Raw genomic sequence first — 18,307 nt, forward strand, 5'->3', positions numbered from 1 at the left:
AAATGCAAAACAAGAGGAACTTGATTTCCATCTTGATATGCATGACTAGTGACATGAATTAAGATATATATACACGTATATAAATATGTTTTTATGCTATCTATTTTATCAAAATAAAAATGATTATAAGAGAATATTATGAATTGTACACCAAAAAATTGATTACTTTAGATTAAATGGAAAATTTCTTAGAAACACACAATCTACTAAAACTGTCTCTTTAAGAAATAGAAGATCTGCATAGATACAAAACTGTGAGGATATTGAATCGGTAATAAAATACCTTCCAACAAAGTAAAGCCCAAGACTAGATGTCTTCACTATTGAATTCTACTAAACATTTAAAGAGAATTAACATCAATCTTTCTCAAACACCTCCAAAAATTTGAAGAGGAGGAAATACTTACTAACTCATTCTAGAAGGCTAACATTGCCCTGATACCAAAACCAAAGACACTGCAAGAAAAGAAAACTAAAGTTCAGTATCTCTTATGAACATTCATGCAGAAATCCTCAACAAAACACTGGCATACTGAATTCAGCAACATAGCCAAAGGATTATACACTATGATCAAATGAAATTCATTTCTAGAATGAATTAATGAATGGTCATTCAACATACAAAAATCAATCAATTTAATATACCACAGTAATAGAATATAAGAACACACACACACACACACACACACACACACACAACGATCTCACTTAATGCATAGAAAACTTTTGACAAAAATTCAGGTCAGGTGTGGTGGTTCATGCCTGTAGTCCGAGCACTTTTTTTGGATAGCTTAAACCCAGGATTTCAAGACCAGCCTGAGCAACATGGCAAAATCCTGTTCCTACAAAAAATACAAAAATTAGCCTCATGTGGTGGCACCCACCTGTAGTTCCAGCTACTCAGTAGAATCACTTGAGCCTGGGAGGTGGAGTTTGCAGTGAGCCAAGATGGTGCCACTGCACTCCAGCCTGAGGACAGAGAGAGACCCTGTCTCAAAAAAAAAAAAAAAAAAAGAAAAGAAAAGAAAAAGAAAAAGAAAAAAAGCAAAGCCAAGCAAAGAAAAAAAAGCACTAAGCACTTGACAGAATTCAACACCCTTTTATGATTAAAAAAAAAAAAAAAAAAAATTCAATAAACTAGGAACAGAAGGAAACATCCAAACACGATAATGGCAATGTAGGATAAACTCACATGTAACATCACATATAAGGTATAAGACAGAAAGCTCTTCCTCTAAGATCAGAAACAAGACAAGGATGCCTGTATTTTTTCCACTTCTATCCAATATAGTACTGGGTGCTCTAGGCAAAGGAGTTATGAAAAAAAGTAATAGAGGCATCCAAATTAGAAAGAAAAAATATTTTTTTCTTTTTATATGACATGCTATATACAGAAAACCTTAAGGATTCCACATAAAAACTTGTTAAAGCATTCAGCACATGTTCATGAACAAAATCAATATGCAAAATCGTACATGTTTATACACTAGCAATGAACAATTTGAGTAGGAAATTAAGAAAACAATCCAGTCAGATAAAGCCAATATTTGCATAAACCTACATATGTTACACAATATGCTTGGCTTAAATAATAAAGTAATCTAATCAGTATTTCAAATACTATCAAGTATAGATGCCCCTCAATTTGCAATGAGGCTTATGTCCCGGTAAAATGATCATAAGTTAAAAATATCATAAGTTGACAATGCACTTTAAATTTACCATATTTTGTAAATATACAATGGGTTTACAAAGCCGTAACCCCCATCATAAGTCAAGGAGTGTCCTAAATGTGTATTGCTTTTGCACCATCATAAAGTTGAAAAATCATAAGTAGAAACATTATAACTCCAGGACCATCTGTACTCTCACAAATTAAAAGTACATATTTTCCATTCTCACTCATTTCAGTCCATTATAGACTCAGCATAGTTTTCTTTCCCCTAACTCATTCATTTAAAGTTTATTATGTTTTATTATCCCTTAACAAATAGAAATTGGGCATTCATTTGTAAAACAATTAAAAAGCCCTATATGAGTATTACAAGACTGTATATTATAGAACAGAATGAGAAATAGTTAACTATTTATCGCAAAAAATAAAAATTGGTAAGAGAACTACAGAAGCAATTACGTGTTTACTCAGTAGTTCATGTTTTAATTGAAGGAACATTTTTAAACAATATATCTTAGAATTATGCCATTAATTTGCCTATATTTTTTTCTAGTGAAAAACCTTTTTCTTGACAATGTCAATTTAATTTTGTTTCTAAACATTTTTTCTTTTCATTTTACATTCATTTTTTATTGTTAATTAGCTACTGTGGAAGAGACAGTCAAATTCTTGTCACATTATAATGAATAACATTATACTTAGCAACCTGATTGTCAGCAGTAAATCTTCAAATGAAATGCAGCAAATAATGATGATGAGAATAATATGCTTTCCAAAACATGGTAACTTTTTTTCACAACATATGTACATGCTATTTTTTTGTTTCCTATATTCCACTCTTCAGGGTAAGGTCAATTGTTCCAACAGGAAACAAAAATAAATATAAAACTTGGTTTGTTGGTGCTTGAGTTTGTCAAAGTAACAGGAAAATGATTAGACTGCTTTGGTAAAACTATAAATATGACAGTAATAATACTAGTATCTAAAAGCAACTCCCCACATTAAGATAACAGCATCATTGAATTAATGGAGATTTTCAGTTTGTCTCAATAGACAATGAGGGGAAAAAATCTAACAGGAATCAAGTTTTTTCTCTCTAAGTATATATTATCATATAAAAGCCTCAAGTTTAAAGGCTGGAAAACACAATTTTGTATTCATGGGTTTTCCTTTAAAAATAATTTTTAAAATATTTATCGAATGCTTACTGTGTGCTAGGCATATGCTAAATGGTTCCTGTTCATCATCTTAATTAACTCTTGCAAGAAACATATGAGTTCATTACTTGTTGTGCCCATTTTAAAGCTGAAGAACCTGGGCTTAGGGAAGGTTGTCTAACTTTGCCTAGATCACACAGTTAGTAAGTGGCAAAGGCATATATATTTCCTTGGCATATAATACGAGAAATTATAATTTAAATTGTGTTTGAATATCACAAAATATACCACAGAATAAATATAATTTTTGATTGGAAAAATATAAAAATCACTCACATATGAGGGAACTTCAAAAAGTGTATGGAAAACTATAATTAAAACATAAGAATAAAAATTATATAAATTTTATTTCTCAACATAAGCTATATCAAGATCAAGACATTTTTGTAAGTGCTGGTATCAGCCATTTAGTTCATCCCTAAGAAAACTGAGGGTCCTGGAAATTTAACCACGTCAAAGCAGTCTTTCTTACATTATTAACTGAAGAAAAATGCTGCCCTTTAAAGATTTTTTTATGATAAGAGGAAAAAAAGTCAGAAGTCAGAGAGAGTCAAATCCAGACTGTAAGGTAGATGCCTAATGATTTCCTGTTGAAAGTCTCACAAAACTGCCCTTGTCTGATGAGAGGAATGAGCAGGTGCATTGTCATGGTGCAGAAGAACCATCTGGATAAGCTTATGTGAGCATTTTTTTGCTGAAGTTCTGGATAACTTACTCAAAACACTCTCTTAATAAGCAAATGTTATTGTTCTTTGGCCTTCCAGAAAGTCAACAAGCTAAATGCCTTGAGCATCCCAAAAAACTGTTGCCATGACCTTTGCTCTCATATTTTGCTTTAACTGGTCTACTTCCACCTCTTGCTTTAATTTACTTTGTATTCAAGATTTTGCTGGTAAAGCCATGTTTTACCTGTTACAATTATTTGAAGAAATGCTTCAGAATCTTGATCTCATTTGTTTAAAATTTCCATTGAAAGCTCTGATTTTGTTTGCAGCTGATCTGGGTGCGACAGTTTTGGCACACATCGAGTAAAAACTTTGTCAACTTTAAGTTTTCAGTCACAATTCTATAAGCTAAACAAATTAAGATGTCTATAGTGTTGGCTATTGTTTTTGCCAGTAACTGTAGGTCCTATTCAATTAGGACTCAAACAGGATGAATTTTTACTCTCAAATTGATGTGCCTGCTACTGTGGACTTCATTTTCAACATCATCTTGTACATTCTTAAAATGAGTTATCCATTTGTAAACTGCTGATTTCTTTGGGTTATTGTTCCCTTAAACTTTCTGTAAAGCATTAATGATTTCATCATTTTTTTTTCACTAAAGCTTCACCGTAAATCTGGTGTTTGCTCTTATTTCAATATTAGCAGAATTCATATTGCTTTCATAGAGTCTCTTCCAAACGATGTCTCAGCCTACTTAGCATCTCAAACTAGGTCCTGTTTAGATACGTTATGTCAAGTTAGTATGAGTTTATTTTGGTGCAAAAAGTATTTTGAAACCCATGAATAGATTTTTTCATAATATGCATTTTCATAAATGTTTTGAAGTACACTTGTCCTTACATAACATTGGATTTGACCTAAAAAGATGGAGCTCAGATACTGCACATTAATCACCTAAACTCTCATCCCTCAGAAAATTGCCAAAAGCCAGTTGACTCCATGCTCCATTGCCTCCAACTGCTAAGGAGATGTACTGTTAAGGAAAATCTCTGTATGGCTGGGATTTCATCAATTTGTGAACCATGGAAGCAAATTAGTTCAGTCAAGAAGTTTTGGTATAAGTATCTTCTCTGTGAACATTGTATTACATAGGATCAAATAAATTTGAATAAAGTTTGTTTCTCTAATATCATACTACCCTACAAAAATCTATAAAATCACTGAAGCAAGACTATAATGCCCCAAAAAATCTTCCACTAAATTTTCTCCTCCTTCTGTCCCTTTCTTTTTTCCACCCTTCATTTTAAGCTTACTTTTAACCCCTTTTAACCCACTTTCCTTTGTTCTATTGCCCCTTCATTAGGGGACCAAAACAGCAAGGTGGGAAAAACAAAATTACATGGCTGATGAAAAACAGAGGCTGGGGCAAAATGTTAACACAGTGATGGTTCAGATAGCTATTAAAACCACGTGCTTCTTTCTGATTCATGTAAGAAAAAAGTAATTCATTACACTTCATCAAAATAAAAAACTCCTGCTCTTCAATAGACCTCATGAAGAAAAAAAAGGTAAGCCACAGACTGGAAAAAAGTTTATAAAAACATGTATCTGATAAACGGTTTGTGTCCAGAATATGTTTATAAGTATATATATTCACTATATTATATATATACTACATATAAAAACATGTATCTGATAAAGGATTTGTGTACAGAATATGTATATAATATATAATTATATATATTCACTATATTATATATACTATATATAATATATATATACATACTAGACACAAATCGTTTATCAAATACATGTTTATTGTATCTGATATATATATAATATATAGATACACACACACACACACACTGTAAAACTCTCAAAATTCAACAATAAAAAATAACCCAATGGGGGAGCAACAATAGGTAAAGGATTTTAAAAGGCATTTTAGTAAAGAAGATACATGGATGACAAACAAAGACATATAAAGATGCTCAGTGGCATTATTCATTATGGAAATGAAAATGTAAACCACACTGTGATAGCAGTATCTACAAATTAAAATGGTTAAAATTAGAATGTGTAACCCTATTAAGTATGGTCAAGAATGTGGAGGAACTGGATTTCTCATACACTGTTGGGAGAAATGGGAAAAGAAACAGTATTTGGGAAACTATCTGGCAGTTTCTTTAAACAGTATAAACTCAATTACCATATGATCTAAACATCGCATTCGTAAGTTATTTCCTTCAGAGGTATAAAAGCATATGTCCATACAAAGACTTATACATTAATGTTCATAGCAGCTATATTTTTAATTGCCAAAAAATAGGGAAAAAACCAAATGTTTATCAACAGGTAAATGGATAAACAAATTATTGTGGTATATCCTCCATTAAATACTACTCAGCATTAAAAGGAATAAACTATTGATTTATTTATCATGTAGATTGATCTTAGAATAATTATTTTGCACAAAGTAAAACAGCATAAAACTGTGCACACTGTATGATTTCATTTATATACAATGTTTGAAATGCATATGAACTGACTGAAAACAGATAACTGGTTGCCTAAGGCAAGCGTAGCTTAGCATATGAGAGGGAGGGGAAAAGGGATTAAAAATGGGCACAACAAAACTTTTTGGAGTGACAGTTATACTTATTATCTCAATGGCTTCATAGGCATATATATGTGTTAAAATTTCTCAAAGTCTATATATTAAGTATCCACAATTTATTGTATTTCAATTATACAACAATAAAGCTGTTAAAAAAATACACTGCATGTTTCAGAAATTATACCCATCCCTCCCAGCAAGCACTGCTCAGCAGTATGATAGGATTTGAGAAATGTTATCTCAAATCAGAAGTACTGTACAAACAGAGTGCAAAAGTGTAGTTAACAGTCACTTATATGGATCTTTCCAACACTAAGCAATGTCATGTGCAAGAAAATTAATGCAGAATAATGACTGAAGCCACCATATTTATACATCCACAAGAACTGTAATCTAGGTGTCTATCACGTGTATTTGTTTGTATCTATCTATCTAAAATCTCTGTCAGTTGACCTCTCCTCTTAGGTCTTTAAAGTCAAATATGTCTCAATGGTATCAAATTGAATTGTCTGATCATTTGTTTAGATTCACTACACTTAGGAAGGTGGTTTTCTAAGCTTCTGTGTAAAGTTTTCATTTATTTTTCTTTCATTTTAGTGTAAGTTTTTTCTATGAATTATTTTTACATGAGCTATAAAATGAATTTTAGTATTAAAAGAATCTTTCGGTCCTTATCCATGCCATAACCACAGGGAGATCACTTTTCACAAAAGCGTAAAGAGTAGTCAGAGACAAAAGTTTATCAGTATTTGTAACCCTTTTTGAAATACTGACATATTTTAAAAAGATTTGAGAGCCAATTCTTCTGAAGTTTCAGAATTTCTGAAAAATTATCTAATTGAATTAGTAAATTCAATAGTTTATGCTTAAATCCTGACATTTAGAAAAGTATCATTGAAGGGTATTTTAAATTTGAAAAGTTTCTAATGAAAAAAATATAATGAAATACTTTACAATAAACTCTTGTATCTGTGATTCCTATGTAACCGCTATATCTGAGATTCTTACGTCTTACATGAGAAAAACCAACAACCTGCCAAATCACATTTTCATTTGACTAAATAACTTGCCACAACATACACAAATTCTTTTGATTGAGCAAGCAGGACAGACAGACATGCACACATACACACACACACACACACACACACACATACAGAAACAGAGATGTTTAATTTCTTAATAAAAATGCTACACCATCTTAGTAGCTCAAAATTCAAAGATAAAGACTTTCTCTAGAATATAATGGGTGGATTCATCAGCCACTAGAACCTTCTTCCTAAAGAAACCCAAATTTATATTCAATAGAGCATCTATAGCCTTCATTTCCAGTGAGAATTATTTATCTAATGTATAATCAAAAATTACAAGTAAGTGTTGGACCTCGTGGCAAACAAGTTGCAGGAATGTCTTTCCTTCAGCATGACAGAGTGTAGGCGGTCTCAAATTTACTTTTCTTCAAGCAGGTAAATCTTCCTTGTTCTCATATTTTATTGTACTCTTATTATTGCAATACTAAGTAACTTTTAAAATGTATTGGGAGGAACTTTATTTTTGAAAATGCATTGCTTCTTCTATTCTTCTATTGTTGGCTGGACACCCACAGTTGTATGCCAGGTGTTGGTCTGGAGGCCAAGGCCAGGCTAGCAATCAGAGGACAGATCATCTTACGTAAAGGCAGAAAATGCTGTATGTGACATCACTTGTAGATCTATTTACACAAATGAATTCATTCCTAGACAATCATGTGAGTACAACTTGGGGATAGAATTAATACTCATCTTGATTTTGGTATCAAGAGTCAGAAAGAAAAGGTCTAGTGCTCACAAACCCTCTAGGGTAATGCCATCATGAACCATCAGAGCATAGGCTACCTGAGAAAGCTAAAATCATAAAAGAAAAGAAAAATGTCCAAAGGACCATGAGAGCATCCAAGAATACCAAACATACGATCTCCACAATGCCTCAAGGTCTTGCTTTTAAAAATCAATCCTGTCACCTAAAAGAACATGAACCACTTTATAGCAAACAATGATTATTTTCAAAGACCAATGACACCTGATCGATTTTGCTTCTACAAGTATGGCAGTCAATATTGGTGATGGCAAAAAGCCAAAAAGATCCAAATTCAGTTTCAACCAAGATATTGATAGCACTCTACCTAGTTTTTTTCATTGAAATAAGCTAGGATAGAGAGGGGACAAAAGAAGTTCCAAATCCCCCATATGCCCATATCATATTTGGAAGTTGTCAAGAGAGGTATATATAATCATCTGGCATTTTTGACTTTTGCAAATCAAATTAAGAAGGGAACAGTGAGGAGAAAGAAAAACACAGAAAAAGCAAAATTTACATTACATAATATCTCAGCTGTTTCTATGGTACTATGGTCAATAAATTTCTTTCAATGTCAAAGACTTGGACAAGATGGCTAACTAGACACAGCCAGGAAGAACTTCTCTCACCAAGACAGATCAGAATATTGAGGAATATGGCATGCTTCAAGCAGACTGTCTGAAAGAATGCACTGAGAGAAGTTGAAGAGAGAGCCCAGATGTTAGGACTAAAGGAAGAGGAAGCTGGAAACCATGCATGGGATTGCTGAGTGCCAGGATGCGTTCCAGGCCCTGAACAATTCCTGAGGAAAGGGGTGGGTCTGACATGTGTAAGCTGCTAGACCTGGAGAGAGAAGGTCCATAGGACCAGGGCGAATCTGATCTGCATGCCCCACTGACCTCCAGCCCCTCCCAGAGTTCCTGCCAGGCCATGCCTACACCTAGTTCAGCCTCAGCTACCCTACCAAAAGGTTTTCTGCCAGCATCTACCATCATAGCACTTTAACCATATCCTCCTGTCACCCCGCTGGAGCACTTTTGCTGACAACCTCCCCCCAGAAGGCATTTGCCTGCAACCTCACCACTATCCCTATGGGTCACAATCAGCTGCGGCACGACCACTGTCCCACCAAAGTACTTTCTGCCCATGGCATCCCCTGCTAGAAGGGTTCCCACTCACAGAGCCCCTGCCAGAGCACCTCCTACAAATAGTGCCCATGCTGTGCCCACTGGAGCACTTCCAGCCCATGGCCCCCTATCTCTCCAAGTACTTCCTTCTGGTGTCACCCTTGCTGGAGTACATCCCACCTGTAGCACCCTGCCACCCCTGTCACAGTGTGTCCCACCAGTGGTGCCATCATCAACTCAGCCCAAGTTCATCCCACCCATGACATCCCTGCTGGAGAGCCTCTCACCTGTGGCACCCCACCAGAGCACTTCTCACCCATAATGCTGCCACCACCCCCAATGGAGCATTTACACCCACTGTGGCCCCACCATTCCCTATGGAGTGCTGTTGCCAATAATCTGGTAGTGCCTCAGCTCCTCCATTCCAGTTGGGGCTTAACCTCAAGGGAACAGTGGACAAAGCCATGGACCCAGTACCAGCCACTCTATGGATAGAGCACATAGCCCAGCAATGTGGAATTAAGCACTGGCCCTCTGAAAGCATCCAGAAACTAAGTCATTCAACTATACACAACTTGCACCACAGTCACACCTTCAAGGGCAATAATGACCATAAAAATATAAAGCCCATCCAAATGACAGCAATTTCAAATGATAAAGGAACATCAGCCCTCACAGATGGAAAGAACCAGCACAGAACTCTGGAAACTCTAAAAGTCACAGTATCTCTTTGCCTCCAAAAAAAAAAAAATCACACTATGTTCCCAGAAATGGTTCTTAACCAGACTGAAATGGCTGAAATGTCAGACATAGAATTCAAAATCTAGAGGGCAAGAAAGCACATCAAGATATAAGAGACAAAGAAAAGACCTTCAATAAAATTCATCATCACTTCACATTCAAAACCCTCAACAAATTACTCACCAAAGGAATAAACCTCAAAATAATAAAACCATGTACAACAAATCTATAGTCAATATCATACTGAATGGGCAAAAGTTGGAAATATCCACCTTGAGAATTGGAACAAGAAAAGGAGGTCCACTCACACTACTCCTCTTCAACACAATACTGGAAGTCCTAGACAGAGCAATCAAACAAGATAAAGAAATAAAGGGCATTCAAATCAGAAGAGAGGATGTCAAACAATCTCTTCACAGGCAATATGATTCTATACTCAGAAAACTCACAGACACCACCAGAAGGCTTCCAGAACTGATAAATGACTTCAGTAAATTTTCAGGATACAAAATCAATGCACAAAAATCAGTAGCATTTCTACACATGAAAAATGTCCTAATTCAGGGCCAAATCAAGAACAGAGTCCTTTTTATAAAAGGCACAAAAAGTATAAACTGCCTAGAAATACAGCTTACCAAGGAGGTGAAAAATGACTACAATGAGAATTACAAAACACTGCTGAAAGAAATCACAGGACATCACAAATGAAAAAACATTCCATGCTCATGCATAGGAAGAATCAGTCTTATTAAAATGGCCAAATGTTCCAAATAAATTTACAGATTCAATGTTATTTCTGTGAAACTATCAACATTTTTCACAGAATTGGAAATAAAAATTATTTTAAAATTCATATGGAGCCAAAAAAGTGCCCAAATAGTCAAAGTAATCCTAAGCAAAAAGAAGAAAGCCAAAGGTGGGAGAGATGGAGCAAGATGGCAGAATAGAAGGCTCCACTGATTATCTCCCCTGCAACAACATCATTTTAACACTTATCGGCACAGAAAAAATACCTTCATAAAAACCAAAAATCAGGTGTGCCCTCATAGTACCCGGCATTATATTTGTGAAAGAGGCATTGAAGAAACAGAAAAAAAAATAGTCTTGAGTCTCCAATGCCACCCCTCACCCACCCCACAGCAATGGTGGCAGTGAGCAGAGAGCATCTCTGGGTGCTGGAGGAGGAAAAGCACAGCAATTGTGGGGCATTTAACTCAGTGCTTTTCTGTTGGAGCAGAAAGGAAAACCAGACCAAAATCAGCTGATGACTACCCACAGTGGGAGCATTTAAACCAGCCCTAGCTAGAGTGGAATTGTCAACCCCAGTGGTCTGAATTTGAGTTCCTACAAACCTTGCAACTAAGGGCTAAACTGTGCTGGGTCTATAAATAAACTGGAAAGGCGGTATAGGCTATAAAGACTGCAATCCTTAACCGAACCCTAGATCTAGCCCAGAGACAATGGACTGGGGGGTGTACATGACCTACTGAGACACCAACTGGGAGAGGGAGAGCTGACATCACCAAAGTCCTAATCCCAGGCTGCATAGCTCGTAGCTCCAGAAGAGACCCCTTCCTTCCCCTTGAGGAAAGGAGCGGGAAGACTGGGGAGGACTTTGTCTTGCATTTTGGATAGCAGCTCAGCCACAGCAGGATAAGGCATTAGTCAATGTTGTGAGGACCCCATTCTAGGCCCTAGCTCGCAGATGACATTTCCAGACACACACTTGGTCAGAAGGGAACCAGATACAATGGAGGGAAGCACACAGGCCTGGCAGCATTCATCGCGCGCTAACTGAAGAGTCCTTGGGCCCTGAATAACCAGCAGTAATACCCAGGTGCTACATCAAGGGCCTTGGGTGAGCCTCTGAGACTTGCTGGCTTCAGGTGAGACTCAGCACATCACCAGTTGTGGTGGCTACAGGGTGGCTGCTTGAGAAAAATAGAGCGAAAAGTAAAAGGGACATCATCTTGCACCTTAGGTACCAGCATGGCCACAGGGGCTCTTGGCGTCCTTCATTTCAGGACTTGTCTACTGGATGATGTTTCTGGACCTGCCCTGGGCAAGAGGAGAGCCCACTGCCCTGAAGGGTGAGTCCCAGGTCAGGCAGCATTCACCACAAGCTGACTTGAGAGTCCTTGGGCTTTTTTTTTTTTTTTTTTTTTTTTTTTTTTTTTTTTTTATTTTTAAATTTATTTATTATTATTAAACTTCAAGTTGTAGGGTACATGTGCACAACGTGCAGGTTTGCTACATATGTATACTTGTGCCATGTTGGTGTGCTGCACCCATCAACTCGTCATTTACATCAGGTATAACTCCCAATGCAATCCCTCCCCCCTCCTCCCTCCCCATGATAGGCCCCGGTGTGTGATGTTCCCCTTCCCGAGTCCAAGTGATCTCATTGTTCAGTTCCCACCTACGAGTGAGAACATGCGGTGTTTGGTTTTCTGTTCTTGTGATAGTTTGCTAAGAATGATGGTTTCCAGCTGCATCCATGTCCCTACAAAGGACACAAACTCATCCTTTTTTATGGCTGCATAGTATTCCATGGTGTATATGTGCCACATTTTCTTAATCCAATCTGTCACTGATGGACATTTGGCTGATCAGCAACTTCAGCAAAGTCTCAGGATACAAAATTAATGTGCAAAAATCGCAAGCATTCTTATACACCAGTGACAGTCAAACAGAGAGCCAAATCAGGAATGAACTTCCATTCACAATTGCTTCAAAGAGAATAAAATACCTAGGAATCCAACTTACAAGGGATGTAAAGGACCTCTTCAAGGAGAACTACAAACCACTGCTCAGTGAAATCAAAGAGGACACAAACAAATGGAAGAACATACCATGCTCATGGATAGGAAGAATCAATATCGTGAAAATGGCCATACTGCCCAAGGTAATTTATAGATTCAATGCCATCCCCATCAAGCTACCAATGAGCTTCTTCACAGAATTGGAAAAAACTGCTTTAAAGTTCATATGGAACCAAAAAAGAGCCCGCATCTCCAAGACAATCCTAAGTCAAAAGAACAAAGCTGGAGGCATCACGCTACCTGACTTCAAACTATACTACAAGGCTACAGTAACCAAAACAGCATGGTACTGGTACCAAAACAGAGATATAGACCAATGGAACAGAACAGAGTCCTCAGAAATAATACCACACATCTACAGCCATCTGATCTTTGACAAACCTGAGAGAAACAAGAAATGGGGAAAGGATTCCCTATTTAATAAATGGTGCTGGGAAAACTGGCTAGCCATAAGTAGAAAGCTGAAACTGGATCCTTTCCTTACTCCTTATACGAAAATTAATTCAAGATGGATTAGAGACTTAAATGTTAGACCTAATACCATAAAAATCCTAGAGGAAAACCTAGGTAGTACCATCGAGAGTCCTTGGGCTTTAAAGGAACATTGACTGTCATTTGGCAGTATTCCTCATGGCCTGCAGCGGTTTTAGCTACAGGGTGGGGCTCCTCTGCCTTTGGAAAGAGAGTTATTGGCCTTAAAGGGAAGGTAAACAAAGAACTATGGGTAGAAAGTTTATTCAAAGGATAAAAATGGAGAACTTCCCAAACCTAGAGAAAGATATGACTATCCACATTCAAGAATATTATAGAAACCAAGCAGTTTTAACTCAAAGAAGACTATCTCAAGGCATTTAATAATCAAACTCCCAAAGGTCAAGGATAAAGGAAGGATCCTAAAAGCAGCAGGAGTAAAGAAAAAAATAACATACAATGGAGCTCCTATGTGTCTGACAGCAGACATTTCAGTGGAAATTTTATAGGCCAGAAGACAATGGCAAATTAAAAATATTCTGCACAGTAAAAGAAACTTATCAACAAAGTGAAGTGACAACTCACAGAATGGGAGAACACATTTGCAAACTACACATCAGACAAGGGATTAATGACCAGAATATATAAGAAGCTCAAACAGCTCTATAAAAAAACTAATAATCTGATAAAAATGGGAGAAATATTTGAATAAATACATCTCAAAAGACATATAAATGGCAAACAGGCATGTAAAAAAGTTCTCAACATTATTGATCATCAGAGAAATGCAAATCAAAACTACAATGAGATATCATCTCACTCCGGGCAACATGGGTTATATTCAAAAGGCAGGCAATAACAAATGCTGGCGAGGATGTGGAGAAAGGGGAACCCTCATATACTGTTGGGAATATAAATTAGTACAACCATTGTGAAGAACAGTTTAGAGGTTCCTTAAAAAATGAAAAATAGATATACCGTACGATCCAGTAATCCCACTGCTGAGTATATACCCCTAAGAAAGGAAATCAATATATCAAAGAGATAGCTATACCCCCATGTTTGTTGCAGCACTGTTCACAATATTTCAGACTTGGAAGCAACCTAAGTGTACATCAACAGATGAATACATAAAGAAAACGTGTACATATACACAATGGAGTATGATTTAGCCATAAAAAAGAATGAGATCCTGTCATTTGTAATAACATATATACAACTGGAGATCGTTATGTTAAGTGAAATAAGCCAGGCACAGAAAGACAAACATTGCATTTTCTTACTTATTTGTGGATCTAAAAATCAAAACAATTGAATTTATGGTGATAGAGAATAGAAGGATGGTTACCAGAGGCTGCGAAGGGTAGTGGGGGGTTGGTGGGAGGTAGGAATGGTTAATTGGTACAATAAAATAGAAGAAATGAATAAGACCTACTATCTGATAGCACAACAGAGTGACTATAGATAATAATAATTTAATTGTACAGTTTAAAATAACTAAAAGATTGTAATTGGATTGTTTGTAACACAAATAATAGATGCTTGGGAGAATGGATATCCCATTCTCCATGATGTATTTCATATTGCATGCATGCCTTTATCAAAACATCTCATATACCCCACAAATACATACAACTACTATGTACCCACAAAAATGTTAATTGTCACTGACAGTCCTAGTAGTTGGTATATTTTCCTTAATTTTAGAGTTTTAACTAGTCTTTCGTAAAAGGCAGGAAGTCATTCAGAATTGGCATAATTAGTTTTGATAAAACATAGTCAATTTCAATTTCCTGTTCTATAGAAAGCAGTGAATTCTACTACTTCTGAGAAGAAACACATAAGAAACCACAAACTGTGAAACATCGTTGAATTCAGAATGTTTATAACTACCACAAAGCCCCGGTCTGTGAATCAAACTCTTAAAGTTATTGGAATAGACTTACAAAAATTTAAATAATTATTGAAATATTGTAACAACTGATCTTTTCTTATATGTTGGCAAATATTCAGTTGTTTGAGCTCCACTGTCAAACAACTTTTGCCAGTCCAGACACCACAGCCCCTCACCCAGAACTCTTGGAACCTCCCAGCAATTTAGCAGCTACTCAAGTGTTAACACATAAAATATCAGGATGCCTCAGGACCTAGATCAGGTATCCTTTCTGGTTGGTCAGTGTTGGGATAGAGGTTTGTTAATTATTTTGAATATTACCACTATATCTAAATATGAATATCATGTAGCTCCTTCTTCCCAGGAATTCACATCTGGTGGTGGAAATTGGTATCCATAAATCATCTCAATCAAGGTATGCTTTGATATATCTAAAGTTTAATCATAGCACTGGGGAGCCTGATGGAAGGAAATATTAATCCCAACATATAAGAAAAGATCAGTTGTTACAATATTTCAATAAGCAAAGCACAATTAGTTGAATGTCAGCTTTGTTCATAACTACTGTGTTTATTAAGGCTTTCCAAATTACAGGTCTTTATTAAATAATTATTATATAATCAAGAACAGAATTGAAAATGAACACAAAATTTTAAAAAAGTATCTGACACATACACACGTGTGTACACATACATGGAGAGAGTTCTGTAACCAGCAAAAGCAGGAAAATTCTCATATGTGTGAAATTTTTATAATCTAGTTTTTCTTCCTATCACTTCAGATTAGTTCGCAGCTGTTCAGAAGGAATTGTATTTATACTGTTTAATCTATAGTTTAAGTCTTCCAACAGTAATATCAATAAAAATTAGAGCTAGGCTCCCTTTTACAGGCTGTTTTTTTCCAAAGCATAATGGGACAATTAATTTAACTCTAAGGCACGGCCCTGGGAAGAGCTAATGTGATCACGTCTTGTAAATATTTTTCAAAATTATGAATCCTGTAAAATGGTTTGTATAGCCGGAAACATTAACCTAATTCATTCTCACTTAACAATGTATCCTGAGCTGCACTTAACTTCACCAAATACGTTCTAAATTCTTTCAAACCAACATGTTAATAGTCCATATCTGAATAGTAAAAATGTGTATTGAAATATTGTGGTGTCACAAAAGCTGCTACAACAACAACAGAAAAGATTACAGAAAGGAAAGGCTTGCCAAATCTAATTATTTAATTTTTCGTAAGTTTATTCCAATAACTTTAAGAGTTTGATTCACAGACCGGGGCTTTGTGGTAGTTATAAACATTCTGAATTCAATGATGTTTCACTGTTTGTGGTTTCTTATGTGTTTCTTCTCAGAAGTAGTAGAACTTACTGCTTTCTATAGAACAGGAAATTGAAATTGACTATGTTTTATCGAAACTAATTACGCCAATTCTGAATGACTAGGTGCCTTTTACAAAAGACTAGTTAAAACTCTAAAATTAAGGAAAATATACCAACTACTAGGACTGCCAGTGACAATTACAATGAAAACTAAAATTTAAATTTCTTTAAATCAATTCACTTCTTATGGATTACCTAAAAAATAGTAAAATATGTTACTTTATTGAAATGTTTGGACTAGAGACATTATAGCTCAAATCTACCTATCAAATGAGGACTTATTAATGGGGTTTGTAAATCCAAACATCTCAAAAACAAGGGGCAGATTTCAGAAGATGCTAACAATTTTTGCTGTGTTGGCATTTGAGGTTAAGCACACTAGAAGCAGGGAGTGGGGATGGGCGGCTGTTTCCTCCTACATAAATTCTATTACAGTGGTAATAATTGGATCATTGTGGTTGGCACTCTGAAATTTCCCCTCTGCTTTTTAATAGCATAGGCATCCAGTATGCTCTCTGCACTTTCTTCTTTGCAGCAGCTCTCTATCACTTCTATACCAGACATAAACCCTTCCCTCAAACACTTTGTTGAGGTAAACAGGGATGAAAGGCTAGTACATCCAAGGAGCAGTAGACACCACTACATATGTAAGTATAGAAAGAATATGTGTATATGTATATGCTTTCTACACTTCTAAAGTTGTATCCACTTACCTACATTATCAGAATTTCCTCAACAGTATCCAACTACCATACGGAATTTAATTTTCTCTCAAATAGGACAACTTATTCCTTTGATGAATCACAATCCCTCAGTACTAGCTATTACTCTTCTATCACTTCTTACTCCTCTCCCTTCAAAAAGTAACAGAAACACCTCTCCCTCCTATTCCCATGTAAGTAGTTCTGTTCAGGGACCATTGGGGAAATCTGCATAAATACATACTTTATTGCAGACAAGGGAAGATAAAGAAAAAAAAATTCACATATATCAAACCTTTCACTTATTTTTCATATATCAAGTAAATGCATGTGAATGTTTTTATGATATCCAGTCCTGTAAATAAACATTCTCTTAAAATGTCATTGGGTTGATACACGGGTATAACTATTTGAAAGTATTTATCACATTTTAAATGTAAATAACCTTAATTAAATATTTTCACTTATAGAAATTTGTTCCACAAATAAGTTTGAAGAAATGGCCAAGATAATACAGCACTAGACATAAAATGTATGCATCAAAGACCTGATTATTTAGAAAGCTAATGACTGAAATATAAAACTAAATTTTCTTCTGAGTCATTTAATAGAAAGAGGAAATACAAATTGCATTTCTATTTTGTCTCATCATATTTCCATCCTAGTGTAGTAGGAAAATGACTATTATTTTATTAATGGATTTTATACCTTTCAATATACCACGTTTCCAAGGGCGCACATTAATCAGGTATAGAATTTCTTTATAAGGGTATACGGTAATTTGTGGATTTCCCCACACTATCGGAAGATCTGCAGTTACCTATAAAAGATAATTCAAAAACAAGAATTATGTAGTATCAACATAAAATATTTTTCTATACTTTAGTACATTACACTACATGAAATTACTGTAACAAGTTAAAGCATAGAACAAACTGAAATTTAATTTAAATACTCCCAATAAAATTATTCACTTTTTTAAAAAACAGCAAGACAAAAATTCTACATCCAGTAGAAGAGAAATCTAAGAACAAAACTATTTAAAAATGGAACAAAGGAAATTATTCTTACAAAACAAATAATGCTTATATTCTGTTACTACTTATATCAAGATCATTGATGCTTAGAAAGTCTGAATAGCTCTCATCGAC

General features: G+C 35.5%; 1 protein-coding gene across 1 annotated transcript in view; it reads right to left on the bottom strand.

The window, feature by feature from the left end:
• Positions 1-18,307, bottom strand: part of CFAP47 (cilia and flagella associated protein 47) — a 434,895-nt gene that overhangs the window by 130,147 nt on the left and 286,441 nt on the right. The window contains exon 49 of the mRNA XM_073013816.1: positions 17,865-17,976. Coding sequence (XP_072869917.1) covers positions 17,865-17,976 — 112 coding nt within the window. The remainder of the gene's footprint in view (positions 1-17,864; positions 17,977-18,307) is intronic.

The sequence above is a fragment of the Chlorocebus sabaeus genome, chromosome X (genome assembly GCF_047675955.1).
Source record: "Chlorocebus sabaeus isolate Y175 chromosome X, mChlSab1.0.hap1, whole genome shotgun sequence".
NCBI classification, from domain to species: Eukaryota; Metazoa; Chordata; class Mammalia; order Primates; family Cercopithecidae; genus Chlorocebus; species Chlorocebus sabaeus.